Source organism: Paroedura picta, chromosome 8, assembly GCF_049243985.1.
Source record: "Paroedura picta isolate Pp20150507F chromosome 8, Ppicta_v3.0, whole genome shotgun sequence".
Classification (NCBI taxonomy): Eukaryota; Metazoa; Chordata; class Lepidosauria; order Squamata; family Gekkonidae; genus Paroedura; species Paroedura picta.
In genome coordinates, this window is record NC_135376.1 from 69,174,601 (window position 1) to 69,191,222 (window position 16,622).

At 43.8% G+C, this 16,622-nt stretch overlaps 1 protein-coding gene across 2 annotated transcripts in view; it reads left to right on the forward strand.

Moving 5' to 3' along the window:
• The first annotated feature begins 1,082 nt into the window (after positions 1-1,082).
• Positions 1,083-16,622, forward strand: part of BTAF1 (B-TFIID TATA-box binding protein associated factor 1) — a 55,898-nt gene continuing 40,358 nt past the window's right edge. The window contains exons 1-7 of one of the 2 annotated variants that reach the window (XM_077350234.1): positions 1,083-1,411; positions 11,856-11,979; positions 12,815-12,929; positions 14,068-14,214; positions 14,983-15,146; positions 15,496-15,632; positions 15,946-16,057. In XM_077350234.1, the coding sequence (XP_077206349.1) occupies positions 1,398-1,411; positions 11,856-11,979; positions 12,815-12,929; positions 14,068-14,214; positions 14,983-15,146; positions 15,496-15,632; positions 15,946-16,057 (813 nt within the window). In that variant the 5' untranslated portion in view covers positions 1,083-1,397. Of the gene's footprint in view, positions 1,412-11,855; positions 11,980-12,814; positions 12,930-14,067; positions 14,215-14,982; positions 15,151-15,495; positions 15,633-15,945; positions 16,058-16,622 lie in introns of those variants that run through there. The other variant, XM_077350235.1, reaches the window with a different exon arrangement.

The window sequence follows — 16,622 nt, forward strand, 5'->3', positions numbered from 1 at the left end:
TGATTTACTTCTAAGTAAATGTACATTTGTTGTTGTTAAGTGTGAAGTCGTGTCTGACCCATTGCGACCCCACGGACAATGATCCTCCAGGCCTTCCTGTCCTCTACCGTTCCTCAAAGTCCTTTTAAGTTTGCACTAACTGCTTCAGTGACTCCATCCAGCCACCAAATGTACATAGTTGTAATAATTACAAATAGGGAAAACTCTCTCTTCACTCCCATTCAGGGGAGTCCTTGGAAAGAATCAGGGACATCTTCCATGGGCACTCCTGAGCTCAAGATTCATTGCAACTTCAGTCTTGTGAGGGTTTTTTTTTCTTTTTTCCTTTTAGTGATCTTCTCTAGAAATTTACTGAGGGCTTCAGCGTGCTCAACTTCTTGTTAGTGGTGTAACGTTTAGATTAATTCCATATATTTCCTAGAACTGTTCCGAAAAAAAAACTAATGGGAGCCTTAGCCCTTCTGTCTTCAGGCAAGCAGGAAGGCCGTTTCAGTGAGAATGAAGTCCAAATGGGACCGCTAGGGGACAACTGCTGCATGTCAGCGGCCTTCTGAAGTCCAAGATTAAGGCGAAAGTGACATATAACCGGATGCTATTTCTAGGGAAAGGAGAAAACCCGAACGTTTATTACGTCGATGGTGCAAAGAATGCTGGGATTTGTAGTCCCAGCCTCAGGATCCAGGCCGAGGCAGCGCGTGTCTCGGCTCTTCGTCACCATCCGTCGCGAAGGGTGGCCTGTTCCATCGCCCGCGACTCTGGGAGGAGGCGAACGGAATTATCTTGTGAGAAGAACCCTCCCGAGCACGGTGAAAACCAAATGTATTCGACATGCCTGATAAATGAAAGCTAATGCTGTCGTCCCCCAGTCCCTGGATTTACTAGACTGGAATCGTTTCCCCAGCCGTGCGCCCCCCTTCCAACTGTGTGGATGGTTCTGCCTTCCCCGGCCGCCTCCTCAGCAAGGCTCGAGCAAGCGCCATGGCCGACTCCGGCTTAGCCCTCTTTGTCCCCTCCCTCGCTCCTCTCTTCCAAGGCCGCACGCGATTGGCTGCGGCCGAGCGTCCATGCCAATCAGGAAGCGGCTTCCATGGAGGAAGGGAATAAATACAAGATGGCTGCTCATATAAAACCAGGCATCGGGCTTCTCCCCGGTGATGGAGGAATAGAAGCTTTAACTAGCGGGGCGGTTTTTTCGCGGCGCTGCCGTCCGCACAGGCGCCGGAAGGGGGGAGGAGGAGGGCCCGAGCGCCGCCGGCGACACCCGCGCGTGGCCGCCGCCATCTCGCGGGTCCGCAGAGGCGCGCTGCCCGCAGGCCCGGGCCCAGTCCCCCTCCTTCCCGCAGGAACCGTGGCGGCGCTTCCCTCGCCCGGCCCCAGCTCCGCGTCTCTCCCTCGCCATGGCCGTCTCCAGGTCGGTGTGAGGGGATGGGGCGTCCGGGAGCGGGGAGTGCGGGCGGCCCATCAGGGCGCTCTCCCTCGGGGGAAGGGGCGGCTTTCTTCCTCCGGAGGCCTCGTGGTGTGGCAGTGCCGTGGCTGGGCGGCCCCGTCCACCCCCGGGAGGACTGCTAGGCCTAAAGATCTGGGCCCTTGTTTCCTGTCCCTGGGGGCCCACCCCGCTGCTCGCTAGAGGCGAGAGGCCCATGTGTGTGGAACGGCCCATGCCCACCCGCAGGGATGCCAGCCTCCAGGTGGGGCCTGGGGAGCCCCTGGACTTACAACCCCTCTCTAGGCCACCGAGGTCACTTTCCCTGGAGGAAATGGGTGCTTTGGAAGGTGGCCTCTGAGGTCCCTGACCTCCCCAGGCTCCATCCCCCAAATCTCCAGGAGTTTCCCAACCTGGATCTGGCATCCTTGCCACCCACCCTTCTCCCTTCTCTTAGTTGACTTCACTGCGCCGATCCACAGGTATTTCTCGTTATTTTTCCTCTGTCAGAGTCAAGTTTTAGCTCCGTGGAAATGAATGAGAAGTACTTAAGAGGAGTGAGGATTTTGCTGTTAAAGACGTGTGCACGCCTCTCCACCTTTAAAGCATGCCCTTAGGCTTCCAGCTGTATTAAAAAAAAAAACGGCCTCTAATCTTTGTATTTGTGCTTAAGTGTGTAGTGGATGCAAGTGAAAACGTTGCATGTTTAATACATTCTGCTTATGTAGCTCCCTTGAGTCTTATAGGTCATAATTGTATTAACCAATGGAGATTTCTCCCCATTGGTACTGTTAGCTCAAGTCATTAATGCTCTTTTATATTGCAGTATCTATGCTGGAGGCTGCAAGCAGAGAACTAGGTTCAGGGGGATCCTTGTTGGGATGTACTGCTTGCTATCAATTCTGCCACATTGCTTAACTTATCAATTGTGTGGGAGAAAAAAACCCACAAACGTCTTATTGTTTTGATGATTGGCAAGCAGCCACGATGTGAAGTTATCAGTCATGTGCAGAGCTGGTCCTGCTTAGGTGTTCCATACATTAAAACCTTTTTATGGTGATCAACTTGTGTATTGTACATTGTAATTGAAAGGCAGTTTGCTTAGGGATGTTAGTGGCACATCACTTTCGCTACACTGGCAGGAAGGATTTGGATCTTAAGAACAGTGGACCAAAGTAGAATTCACAGAAGAAATCTTTACTGCTTTTTGTTGCCATTGAGAAGTGCTCTTGGGGGATCAGTGGACCTGGAGTGCATGTGCAGGTAGGGGCTGGAAATTGCCTCCATCTTTGCACAAATACACAAAAACTGACTACTTTCTGTTTAATTCTACAAAGGCCTGTGTTTTGTTTGCATAAGAATATTATAATAATTACAGTAACCGTTTGGGAAGGGCTATAGCTCAGCAGGTATATGTTTTACATACAGAAGGGTTAATTAATTTATTAGCGTTATCATTTAAAAGGAACTTTCTTTGTGTTAGAAAAGGCCTACTATACCTTTGCCGAACCCCTGCTAGTTGAAGACAGTATTGGGTTACATGGGTAATGCCCTGGCTCAGTATGGAGCTGCCTTATACAACTGTACATGGATTGAAGAAGGTACTGAAGTTATTTCTCAAATTAGTTATTCCCAGCACTGTTATATTTTTGTCTTTACATGATGTATACTGCCCCCCCGGTTTTATTTAGTTGTGGACTGGATGAATTTTGAGGCTTTTTTCCTTGTTGGTCTTTTGAAAGAAAGCAATTTTAAAAAATCCTAACACACTTCATATTTCCTGCATATTTTGGCCATGTGTTGGGGAAAATCCCAACATGTAGCTATAATAGTATTCCACTTTTTGAAATGGGGAAAATAGTTAAATAATGATGTTGAAGTGACCCATAAAGTCTTCTGTCTAAGATTTTAGCCTAAGTCCAGCATTCAGCCAACTGTAGTGGCTGCCTGTCAACGATTCCTATGTATGGCCATAGGATTTTAAAAATCAAATAGTGCTTTAAAAGTCATGTTCCCCAAATAGTGATGTTTATCGCAATTTTTTTTCCAGACTTTGTGAATGTTTTCAGTCCACCTGTTTTCATTCCTGGTATGGGTGGTTTTGTTGTTTTATACAACTTACATGTAAATACATTTACTTATTGATGCATGAGTAAATACAGCATGATCATGAAATCAGCTGCCAGGTTTGATTCCCCACTCCTCCACTTGCAAACAGCAAAGAGACCTTGGGCTATTCACAGTCCTGTTAGAGCTGTTCTCACAGAGCAGTTCCATCAGAGCTCTCTCCACCCTACCTACCTCACAACTACCTGTGGGGCGAGGAAGGAAAGGTGACTGTAAGCCGCTTTGAGACTCCTTCATGTAGTGATAAGATTGATAAAAACCAATCTTCATAAAGCTGCAACAACCACATCCAACTATTTATTTATATATTCTGCCTTTCTCCCCATTAGGACCCAGAGCACTTAATGTCATTCTCATTTCCATTTTATCCTAACTGTGTGAGGTGGATAAGACTAAGGTTGTGGGGCTGGCCCCAGGGCATCTCGCAAGCTTCTGTGGCAGAATGGGGATTCAAACCTGTGTCTCCTAGATCTTGTTAAGATACTTTAACAAGCAAAGTATAACATCAGTAATACCTAATAACCAGGTATAAACTGTTTTGCTCCAGCATAAGGTTGCTGCCAGTTGTCTCCGAAGGCCTTCAGTGAGAAAGTTAGGCAAAATTCAAAGCAGAGAGTAGCAAAGCTTGGGGCAATAGCTGAGAGTTTTCATGTGAGTCCTTAATAGATGTACCAGAGGAGGTGTAGGTTTCTCATCAGAACCACATCACCTGATCTCAGGGCATAGGCAATCCTTCAGATTGTTTGGACCCAAGCCATTAAGGTGTCAAATGTCAAAATCCACATTCTGAGTTGAATCTGCATCCATTGTAACTGGTTACAAAGTTGGCTGACAGTAGTGATGTTTAGGTGAACAGTATGCATGCTTAAATGCTTCCCTTTTTAACATTTTAGGTATAATATTCACTTGGACTTACAATGATTTAAATCTGCAAATACATGTTAAGCCGTTTTAATTAAGAAGCAGTATCTTCCCTAATTTTAATGGATTATTGTTTTTGATGGTTTTAATTCGAGTGTATATTGCCAGTTTGGGTTTAGAAAAGAGAAGGAAATATGTATTCACTTCCCGTGGTCATGTTATTAGCACCAGAATTATCGTATAGTGGTTTGTAACCGTTAATCCACTACCATCCATCCAAATACGCAGGGTTGTCCTAGTATGCCCCTCATGCTGTGAGGAAAAGACTGAGGACATGCATGCAACTGTCCAGACAAGGGAACTATGTTGGTATATTTAGGGCATACAAACAACTCTTCAGACCAGGAAACTTTGTATTGGTATAGTCATGATATATGTGGACAAGGGAGACCTAGTTTTTCCAAATGCCAATTTTTATTTTAGTGTAGCTGGCATCTCTTTTTGTGAGAATCTGTTTTCCCTTTGTCTTATGTATTTATTACATTTATATGCCAGCTTCCCCTGAGGCTCAGGGAAGTTTACATGGAACTGGAGAAAAACAGTACAAATATAACATGATAAATTGAACAACAGCAATAAAGTCATAATATTAGAACAATATAATAATGGAACAAAACATAGTGAGAACATTAATTTAACTGTAACATACTGAAGGCTCCATGAGATGGACATATCAATGATAGCTTTCACGGGAGGGGGCTCAGGGGCCAGTGCAAGTTAATTGAATTCAGGTCAACCTCAACCAAATGCTTGGTGGAAGAGCTCCCTTTTGCAGGCTCTGTGGAACTGTTTGAGCTTCGCTAGGGCTCTGATATCCTGTGGGAGCTTGTTCCACGAATTGGGGGCTGGGATGGAAAAACTCTGACCTTGGTTGAGGTCAAGCGAGCTTCCTTGGAGCTTGAGAATATTCTCACAGCTGGATTCTGGGGAGCATTTCTTCTGAGGACTGCCCAGTTTGTCATAAGAGTCCCTGGTGCAGCAAAATTGTTGGACCTAATAAGTGCTCAGTTTCCTTATCATTGTGTGGCTTCCTTGTTGCTGCTGTCCCTGCCCAGTAACTTTTAGGGAAAGGGAGCAGTGATTGGGGGGTGGGACTAGTAGGAGGGAATTGTGAAGCTCTCAAATCTCATATTTTTTCTGGTTATATCATCAGAATTATACATATTTTGAAACAATACCCTGTGTTTATTTTAAAAGATTATTACACTTGTCTTAGCCAAAAGGACAAGAAGCAATATTTTAAAAGATTTTTGTCATAACCTTTGGTCAAGTAATTAAAGCTATACAGAATAGAACTGAAAGCATTCAGTGCCAGAAGCAATAGCTTTTCTCTTCACTGTCCTTCAAGAAATGTGCTGCCAAGCTGCACTGGAAATAAATGCCTCTTAAAGCCTTGTGCTTCTTATTTGAACCAGATGGAACACAATTTGTCTCAGTGGTGTGGCTGGGAGAAATTTCTGCAGCGAGACTTGGAATATCATGCCATCCAGAACATTTTGATTTGTTCAGAATTAATTTTTGTAGAATCTGTTCCAAATGAAGACTTTTTCACACCTAAAATTAAATCAGGACTAAAATAACAGATCTGTTGCCCTTTAAGATTCCTCAAGGTTCCTCTTGTTAAGTATCAGTAGATCTTGTATAAGGGTGAAACAACTGACCAAGGAACCCATTCAATCTTTTGGAAGTGATGGATGGTGAAAGTATCGTGGGTGCTGAGCAGAATCAGCCAAGTTTGGATCCAGACTGTTCTCCACTGTCAGAAGGGTTCTTCCAGCTGGGGAGGAGGATGTGGGTGATTTGCCTGTTGCCCCCTCCCCTTCAGATGCATCAAGCCCTCTCTATCCATAGGGGTCCTCAGAGCCCTGGGGCAGCGAACAGGGGGATGGAAGTTCCATTCTAAGTGGCTTCAGCATGACCTCAGCATGCTGGAAGTGATCATTGAAACTAATTATGGAGGCTGTAGCTGTTCAACAGTAATTTGGATTCGTCTCTCTGAGAGTCAGTTGGAAGACTTCTGTGGCCAGTTTTTTGAAATCAAACACACTTGTCCCCTATTCTTCATCATGGTTGCAAGTGATGTTCTATTGACATGACTTCTCTGTGAAATCTTCTCAAAGAAGAAACTCTCACAGAACTATAACTGTTCACCATTGACCTCTCAGCAAAACGGCTCTGCTGGATACTCTTTGTGAAAGAAGCTCAATCTCATGCTAATGAGCATATGAAAAGCATACTAGATTAACTGTTTGTTCTTGATAGATTCAGGCGGGTAGCCATGTTGGTTTGAAGCAGCAGAACAAAGTTTGATTTCAGTGGCACCTTTAAGACCAAAAAAGTTCAAGGCATAAACTTAACTCAAACGTTATTCTGTTTGGTGTTGAGTTTATGAAGGACATCAAAGATTGTCTCAGTTACCTTACACACTTCTGGGAAGTTGTGTGATGTCACTATGCTAGAGAGCACTACTTGTCTTTCCTCATCTGTAAGGTCTCATTAAGACTGTTTGGGCTCATGGAATAAAGTGGTCCTCAGATTGGACATGATCTTACTCAAAAGGTGATGACATTCCATCTAAATCTAGACCTGGTCTTTCACACCTTCTACACATCATCTAATATTAAGCATGTTCTTTATTCTATTAATGTTAGGTGAGGTCTTTCATTCTCTGTGAACAGGGCTGTTTTCTTTGGACACCGCATGAGATTTCTGTGTTTTACCCTGTCAGTATCTTAGTCATGGGGTTTTTCTGCCATTTAACTATGCTGCAAACATGCAAAAAGGTTCCTCTTCAGGTAGTAAAGGCTTAATTCTTTGAAGTTCTAGCAGTGTCCTTGGACTTCTCCAGAGGTATTCCATGATCCCACTTTAAAGTGTTGTTACATGGGCCCAGCCATCAACATTTGTTTGGTACAAAACCTTCAACCTCTATACCAGAGCAGGGGCATCATTTTCAATGGGCAGTTCAGCTCCCTCTGTTCAACTGATGCACTTATACTTACCTCCTGGTAGGTCAGCTGCTAGTCCATACCCATTTGTATAATGTACAGAGACCATAGTGAGGTAAAACCAGATTGCTGATCATCACCGTTGTTCTTTGTGTGGTAATCTGTGTGTGTCACAAACTGCATGCCTTCTCTCCGCAGTTCCATATAATCATAGAATAATAGAGTTGGAAGGGACCTCATGGGTCATCTAGTCCAACCCCCTGCACTATGCAGGACACTCACAACCTATCGCTCCACTGTAACCTGCCACCTCCTTAAGCTTTCACAGAATCAACCTCTCCGTCAGATGGCTATCCAGCCTCTGCTTTAAAATTTACAAAGATGGAGAACCCACCACCTCCCGAGGAAGCCTGTTCCACTGAGAAACCGCTCTAACTTTCAGGAACTTCATCCTGATGTTTAGACGGAATTTCTTTTGTATTAATTTCATCCCATTGGTTCTGGTCTGTCCTTGTGGGGTAAGAGAAAACCACTCTGCTCCATCCTCTATATGGCATACTTTTAAATATTTGAAGATGGCTATCAAATCCCCTCTCAGTCTTCTCCTCTCCAGGCTAAACAGACCAAGTTCCCCCAACCTTTCCTCATACGTCTTGGTCTCCAAACCCCTCACCATCTTTGTTGCCCTCCTCTGGACACATTCCAGTTTGTCTACATCCCTCTTCAACTGGGGTGCCCACAACTGAACACAGTACTCCAAGTGAGGCCGAACCAGACCAGAGTAAAGTGGTACCATCACCTCCCGTGATCTGGACACGATACTCCGTTTGATACAGCCCAAAATCCTATTTGCCTTTTTAGCCACCGAGTCACACTGTTGTATGGTCTACTAAGACTCCTAGATCCTTTTTGCACATGTTACTGCTAAGACAAGTTTTCCTCATCCTATATTGGTGTATTTGGTTTTTCCTACCTAAATATAGAACTTTACATTTGTTCCTATTGAACTTCATTTTATTCAGTTTAGCCCACTTCTCGAGCCTATCAAGATCATCTTGTATTCTGTTGCTGTCTTCAGTTGTGTTTGCTACCCTCCCAGTTTAGTATCGTCTGCAAATTTAATAAGTATCCCCTCTAAACCCTCATCCAAATCATTTATAAATATGTTAAACAACACAGGCCCCAGGACAGATCACTGGGGAACTCCACTTTTCACTTTTCGCTGCAGCAAATTTTTATTTTTGAAAAGCACTGAGCAGCAAGGAATGACTCCCCCCCCCCCCTTGGGTGGATGACTGATTTGAAGCTGTGTTTCTGAGGGGAGATTTTTACACTTCAACCATAGCTCTAGGAGTTCCCAAGTCACTACTCTCTGTAAGCACAAAGCCTATAATTGTGACTGCAGTAGTTGTAGGTAAGCAGCCTGTTTTTCTGTTTCCTGATTTTACTACACTTGCTCCATTGAGGGAAATCCTGCAACTGTGGTACTGCCAGAAGTACTCTGTGAGAGGGACGAGAACCAAAATAGGGTTGGATAGTGTTGGGTGTAGTTTGGTTGAGAAACAAAGTGTTGGCAAGCTGTCAAGCCTGTACTGTAAGTGATGCTATAAATAAGAGGTTCAAGTGTTTTCCTGTGTTGGAGAACCTCAAGCTTCTGGGGTGTGGTTTAGGAAACAGAAAGTAAACAAAATTAGGGTGAGAATACAGTACAGGCACCAGGGTTGAGTCTTGTCCTTGCAGGGAGGTCTTAGTAATTCTGGGGCCTTGGGCAGAAGTCAGGTTGGGGCACCAACATCCCTCAGACACCTATTTAACTTACTAGGAGGAGGCGGTCCAGCGGACACCAAAGTATGCAGCTTGGGGTGGGGCAAGAAAGTACAAGTGACATACATGTGATCTGCCTGCTATACAGGCACAGGTGCTTGCACAAGCGGATGTTTGGCTAGCTGCACAGGCACAAGGTTAGAGAATAGAGATTAATAGAGCAGCCTCCAACAGCTCTACAACTGTTGGCAGGTCCCTCCAGTCTATTTCCTGGTCTGCCACTATGCCACCCCCTGAGATGCAGGGGTTTTACCCAGTAATAAGCTGTAGAGTAGTGGTGGGGACAGCCTCCATCCGTTGCCATTGTCACCTGGTGGCCACAGCATCGGCTGAAATTCCCACTGTCCAGAGGAGACAAGACTGAGGGTGGAGTCTGGGAGAGCCCTCAGTCTACATACTATTAGCCACGTGCGGCCACAATCTCTAGATAGCCAGATCCTCAGAATGAAGCCACAAGGCTGAAGAGATTTTTCTGCCCACTTGGGGGACTCTGGCCCAGCAGTCAGCTATAGGGTGGGAGTGGCAGTCATCATCCCTCACCTTGATGGCCTTTAGAATCGAGAAAGTATGGCTGAGGTGTCAGGGCAGACAGAAGAAGCAGCTATGACTCCAATGAAGGTGAAGAAGGGAAGCTTGGGGGGAAGAGGCTCCTACCCTACAGCTGATTTTGGGGCCAGATGTGGATGCAACTGAAGTGGCTGTGTTGTCTGTGGGCAGCAAGGGACTGAGGCTAGAGGGGCTCAGGAGTCAGTTGGAGTGCAAATGGCCAGCCTCCATCCTGTAACAGTTCAGCTAATCAGCCATCCATCTCTCTCACCCCAGAGAGGCAGTTGAGGCAGCTCACCGCACAGAAGTTGGGGGCCCCAGTTGCCCTATAGCTGTGATTGGGGCCAGGAGTTGCATGATTAAAGAAAAGTCAGAACTTTGCATTTCAGTGAGGATTGTGGCACATCTCCCTCTCACGTTTCCACTAGCCTTAAAACCAACTGCTGTTCTTTTTTAAAAAAGTAACTTCCATTTTTTTAATGTCATGGTATACATTTGAATATGAAGATCTGGTTCAGTTGTAGGGAAATAAACATTTCTTTTGATGTCTTATCTCATCACTAGTTAGTCCAGATTTCCCAGCCAGGGTTTCATGAAACCTTGGGGTTTCTTGATTGCCCTGGAAGGGTTTCTTGAATGGGTCCTGGCTCCTTCTGGTGAAGTTAGCACCTGGAAGAGCTGCAGGCCCTTCAAGAGCTGGCTCAGTTTCGAAGAATCTGCAAGATCAGGCATTTGGTTGGGGCCAATAGCCAGCAACATTATTAATTGGTCCCCTCCTGCAAAGAACCTTTCCCTGGGGGTAAACAATTATGGTCATGATTTGGTAATTGTGTGTGTGGCTATGTCTTTTCTAATGCAGCATTAGAGAGAGGATGACTAAACGCAAGTGGCTGGCAAGTTCCTTAGTAGCCTGTAGGACTGACCTTCTAGCCAGCTGTCTAATTTAGTATTCCATGAAGCCAAAAAGGCCAATTTGTAGGTGTAAGATTACCTTCTTATTTATTACTAGCAGCATAGTCTGTTTTTAAAATGGGCCATAGAAGGGCAGCTGAGGTTGCCAGCTGACCTACTACACTCTGCAGAAGTCTTCTACCCTTGCCTTCTGCAGAGCAGGGAGGGCCAGTGTTGAACTGGGCCACCTCTCCCCATTGCCAGGAGGCTTGGGCATGTGGCACAGTTGCTGTGGCACGGCCAGACAGCGTTCCCCAGCATCCAGGAGGGCAGGGAACATGGGGTGGCTGTGGCAGAGCACACTTGGGTGGGCTTCCCTATCTTCCAGGTGGCCAGGAAGCTGTGGAGCATGGCTGGCCCATCCCCAGCACCTGGGCTTACCTCCTGGTTGCTTTTCCTCTTCATGTCAAGTGCTGGGAAGTGGCATACATAAGGAGAAGCAGGAGGCTGAGAAGAGCCTCTGATTGGCACTCAATTGAGGACTGCAGTCACCCTGTTGGGGAGTTGTTCCCCAGTGAGAGCCAATGAGAGGCTCAGCATGTCATCGGAAAGATGGTAAGGTTTTTATGTGGTATGGTTTCACATATCAGCAAAGGCTGGAGTGAGGACTTCTAGTCTACTAGTCTTGCAAGGGTCAAGGGTCATATAGCACAGCTTTTACTGCTTGTTATTTGCTATAACTGTAGCCATTTTCCTACTGAAACACCTGTTCCTATTACTGGTGGTAATAGGGTTGCCTATAACTTCCTCTTGAGTGCTGCAGAAGTGCCACCTTCATCCCCTGTGGAGGATTGGGCTGCCGCCGCTCTGTCTTTAAAAAGAATGCCAGTATTATTATTGGCAAGGTTTGATGGGTTGATTGAACACTTTTCCCCAGTTTAATGCCCAACTCTGGTAGTGTCTTCAGATATTTAACCCCCTGTGATATAAACCCAGTGAAAGAGACTATAAAAAGAGAACCAGGAATCAAGAGCAACAACTACACAAGCTGGTTTTGTGGGTTTTAGAATGTTATAAGCCACTTCAAGCTTTTTAGAGATGGATCTTGTAAATTCACTTTTTCAGAATCAGGATACCTTTATTGGCATAAATTCACTTTTTATCATTTATGCTAGGCTCGATCGTCTCTTTATCTTACTGGATACTGGCACAACACCTGTAACAAGGAAGGCCGCTGCACAACAACTCGGGGAGGTTGTGAAACTTCATCCCCATGAATTAAATAATCTTTTAGCAAAGGTAAGTAAATTTTGAATGTTTTGACAACTATCGGGATGTTGGAGCTATTGCTGATTATTAAATTCCCTATAAGGAATCTATAAGATATTCAGTTCATGCTGGTGATTATGATGTAAACAGTTTCAATTAAAAGCTGTCATGGCTGATAAAGGGTCTTCTGCTTAGCTATATAATAAAGCATCTGTTTCTCAATAGCACAGTGTCCTCTTGTTTTATTCAAAATACATGCCTGACTCCTGATGAATATGGCACCAGTCCTGAATCTCTGGAGCCATTACATCTAAAATGAGTGGATATGTTTGATGTGTAGTTTTTGTGAGGGGGGGGGGGGTAATTACTGAGTCTTCTGTGGTATCATGCAAAGGTACATGTAGGCTGACACGCTAGACATCTTTCCATGCCACCTATTCTCTGTTCTCTTATGTTAAGGATATGCCCCAATACCTGCTACAAAAACCATTCATTTCAGTAGGGCTGAAATGTTACTTTAGCATAGCTGTTAAAATCCTTAAATTTGAACATAGAGGGTCCTCTTTGATTAGCAAGTTTGTGAAATGCCCTGTTTTTCAAAAAGAATTTCAAGAGTCCACATACTTTTAAAAACTAAACTATAGCTTAATGCTTTGCCAGATATTACTTCACTCCCACAGATGTTTCTGTCTGAGAGCATCTCTGAGAGCATGGATAGAAGTGACCCTCCATATTTAATTTTATATTATTTCATCAAAAATGATGGAGAAGTTTAATTAGAAAGTGGTAAAGTATATTACATGGCTGTTGAATTATCTGCTTTACAGTTTAGGACGTAAATGATTAATGTTTGAATCTCTTAAAGGTGTTGGTTCATTTACGGAGTACAAATTGGGATACTCGCATTGCTGCTGGACAAGCTGTGGAAGCAATAGTGAGAAATGTGCCAGAATGGAATCCTACTCCACGACCCAAACAAGGTGATTTAAAGTAATTTATGCAGAATTATGATATATAACTTAGATAGGCTTTCTGCACAACCATCTTTCTAAAGTATGTCTTGCATTGTATCCTTGGTTATCAATAAAAAATAATAGTGTTCTTTCTCTGTTCTGTGTAAAGTACATGACTGGTTCTTACCTATTTTTTCATTTTCCGTATAGACCAGGCTTTCTCAACAAGGGTTTCATGAAACCCTGAGCTTTCTTGATAGCGCTAGAAGGGTTTTCTGAACGGGTGGGAGTTAATTAATTTTTTTTAATTTTTTAAAAATTTGTTAAAGATTTATGGGGTGATATGTCCATATACAGAGCCTCTTGTGGCGCAGGGTGGTAAGGCAGCCATGCAGTCTGAAGCTCTGCCCATGAGGCTGGGAGTTCAATCCCAGCAGCTGGCTCAAGGTTGACTCAACCTTCCATCCTTCCGAGGTCAGTAAACTTGAGTACCCAGCTTGCTGGGGGGTAAATGGTAATGACTGGGGAAGGCAAACCACCCTGTATTGAATCTGCCAAGAAAACGCTAGAGAGCGTCACCCCAAGGGTCATACATGACCCGGTGCTTGCACAGGGGATACCTTTACCGTTTTATGTCCATATACAGTCATGTCAACCCACCCACTGATCCAAAAATGACCAAGGATGGGCTTGGAGAGGTGAGAAGGAGAGGGGCCCCAACTGGGTGTATACACTGCTATGCATCCCATATAATGCATGGTTACGCCACAACTGGGGGTTTTTGAGGCCTGAAGAATATTTCAGGAGTTTCTCAGTGGTAAAAAAAGTTGAGAAAGGCTACCTTACAGAAACATGTTGTGCTTTAAAGGCTTGAATGATAACTCAATCTCATTTTTACACTACCCTTCTAGGGGTTCAGAGAGGCATCACAGTCTCTCCTTAGCTCCACTTTATTGTCACAACAACCTTCTGAGGTAGGTTAGGCAGTATATCTGACCAATCCAATGTGACCCAGGGAATTTTCCTGATGAAGTAGGGCTCTGAAATCAGGTCTCCCTGGTCCTAGTCTGACACTCAACTATTATACTGCACTAGTTTTGTATATTTGTGTAGAACTGAGTAAAATTATTCTATCTCATTCTAATTACGTTTTTTGTTAATCAAGAACATGGTTGTGAAAGTCCTGTGGAAGAGTCATCTGCCTCTGATCGGTTGCGTTTTGACAGATTTGATATTGGCCGACTCCTGAAGCATGGTGCTTCTCTTCTTGGGTCTGCTGGTGCAGAATTTGAAGTCCAAGATGACACAGCAGGTACCTGTTTCTTTAACTGTGCTGCATGTGCTTTGAGCATCAACTTTCCACCTAAATAACTACTATGGAGGATGAAGGAATTTGCGGATAACACAAACTATATTTTTCTGGGTCTTTAAATGCGTGGCAGATAGTCATACATACTTGCAGTTCTGTTGCTCTGAAATCTGGCCCCAAGACTTTTAAGGGTGACTTTATGTAGAGTTTTTATAGAGTGTTTCATGAGATGTTATTTTCAAAGCTAAGTTAATTTTCAATATATAACTGCATGTGCGTATCTTTTAGAAGAAAAGCCAGAACTAATTAAGAGTTTGGTTGTCTCAACTGTGTTGATTTTCCTACCTTTTCAAATCTCCCTCCCTCCCAGCTCAGGCGGTTCACAGGGAGCATGGAACCAAGTGACAGATACAACAGATAGCATAAGATCAGGAACTACATCAATTAACATAACAATAACAATATCACTAACAATTGAACATTTGATTGTTTCCTTGTTGACATTCAGCTATAAGATATTATCAGTATGTTAGATTATAAACATACAGCCCTGATTTTGGCTTTATCTCTGGTGTGACATTGACTGAGATGTTTAAAGAGTGCATAATTCATTCTGATGTTTTCAGGTATTTAGTCCTTTGGCAGTAAATATGTATGTTTATTAAGCCGAGATCATTTGTGTCTAGATTTGAAACAAACCCAACACTGTCATGTTAGATAAAAGGCGTGGTTTTTAAAATGTGGCGTAAAGTGGGTTGCTTCATTTTGAAGGTGAAATTGATCCCAAAGAGAGGATAGCGCGGCAAAGGAAACTGCTCCAAAAGAAACTCGGCCTTGATATGGGAGCTGCCATTGGAGTGAATACAGAAGACTTGTTCAATGATGAGGATTTGGACTACACTCCTGCTTCGTCGTTTCTTGTACACAAACAACCTGTAGGTAAAACCTCAGGCTATTGGACTGCTTCTGCCATTGTCAAGTTTTAAGCTTTAAATTAGGGGTAGTCCAACTGCGGCCTTCCAGATGTCCATGGACTACAATTCCCAGGAGCCCCTGCCAACATTCCATGGACATATGGAGGGCTGCAGTTGGACTACCCCGCTTTAAATAGTTTGCTTGTTGTATAACTTCAATTTTACTAAAATAAAATGTGTAAGTGACACAGTGGTTTTATTTAGTGTCTTGATAGGAGGTGGTGTGGGAAGCTGTGGAATGGTGGTGGAATGATTCTGCCTACTTAAATAGCAGGTGAAGGAGGCACGCTGAATCTTTAAATCTTTTCAGACTCTTCAAGCTGCCGATTTGATTGATTCTGAATTTCGAGCTGGTATGAGTAGCAGGCAAAAGAACAAAGCTAAAAGAATGGCCAAGCTGTTTGCAAAGCAAAAATCAAGAGATGTAGTAGAATCCAATGAAAAGAGGTACAGTACTAGTTAGATAGAAATAATAGCTCTAATGCTAATTTTCCCAGTGTGCATGCCTCTGTTTTTCTGCTTGTGAACACGCTGAACGTATTTTTTGCTGGTAAATGTTCTAAGTATGTGGGGGGGGGGGCGGAATATATAATTTCAGAAGATATATTATGTGAACATTGTTTTCATTTAAATTAGCTAGTTTTGGGGTATTGATGCTGTTCCTGTATGGATGTAAATGAGAATGGTATACTACATGGCAAGCCATTCTTAAATGGCACAACATTTGCAAACATAAAAACATTTTAGTGTTTCTTTATAGCAACGATAGCACTGATGGGGAACCAGAGGAGAAGAGAAGAAAAGTATCAAATGTTATCATCAGTCAGCCTGCAACTGATTCCAAAGTTTTGGTAGATAATATGCCAGAAGAGGTACAGTGCACCCTTTTGATAATTTAATGCCTGATTAGCCAGCATTAGTTTAACTCCCAGTACATTCAGTGGGAAAATTAAACAGCTGCATTAACCCACTGAAATCAATGGTATTTAAAGTATATAATGTTAGCTAAATCATGTCCTAGTAACTATGATGTCATTTGTATCCTGAATAACTTGGTGTTTCTAATGTCTAAAAATCAATAGCCATAAACTGATTTGGGGAACGCTTCATTGGAATTGTAAATGAAGGTAGTTTTTCTAAAGTCAATATCCACATTGAAGTAGAGTTTTTGGGGATAGGGGGGATTTAAGCAGATATGTCAGAAGTCGCATCTAAAGTCTCCTTATGCCCCCCGCAGAGCACTTCGCTGTGCGGGAACTAATAAGCTGGTGATCCCAAGCCCACGGGAAGTGCATCTGGCCTCGACTAGGGCCAGGGCCTTTTCGGTCCTGGCCTCCACCTGGTGGAATGAGCTCCCAGAAGAGCTGAGGGCCCTGTTGCAGCTGACACAGTTCTGTAGGCCCTGCAAGACAGAGGTTTTCCACCAGGTGTTTGGTT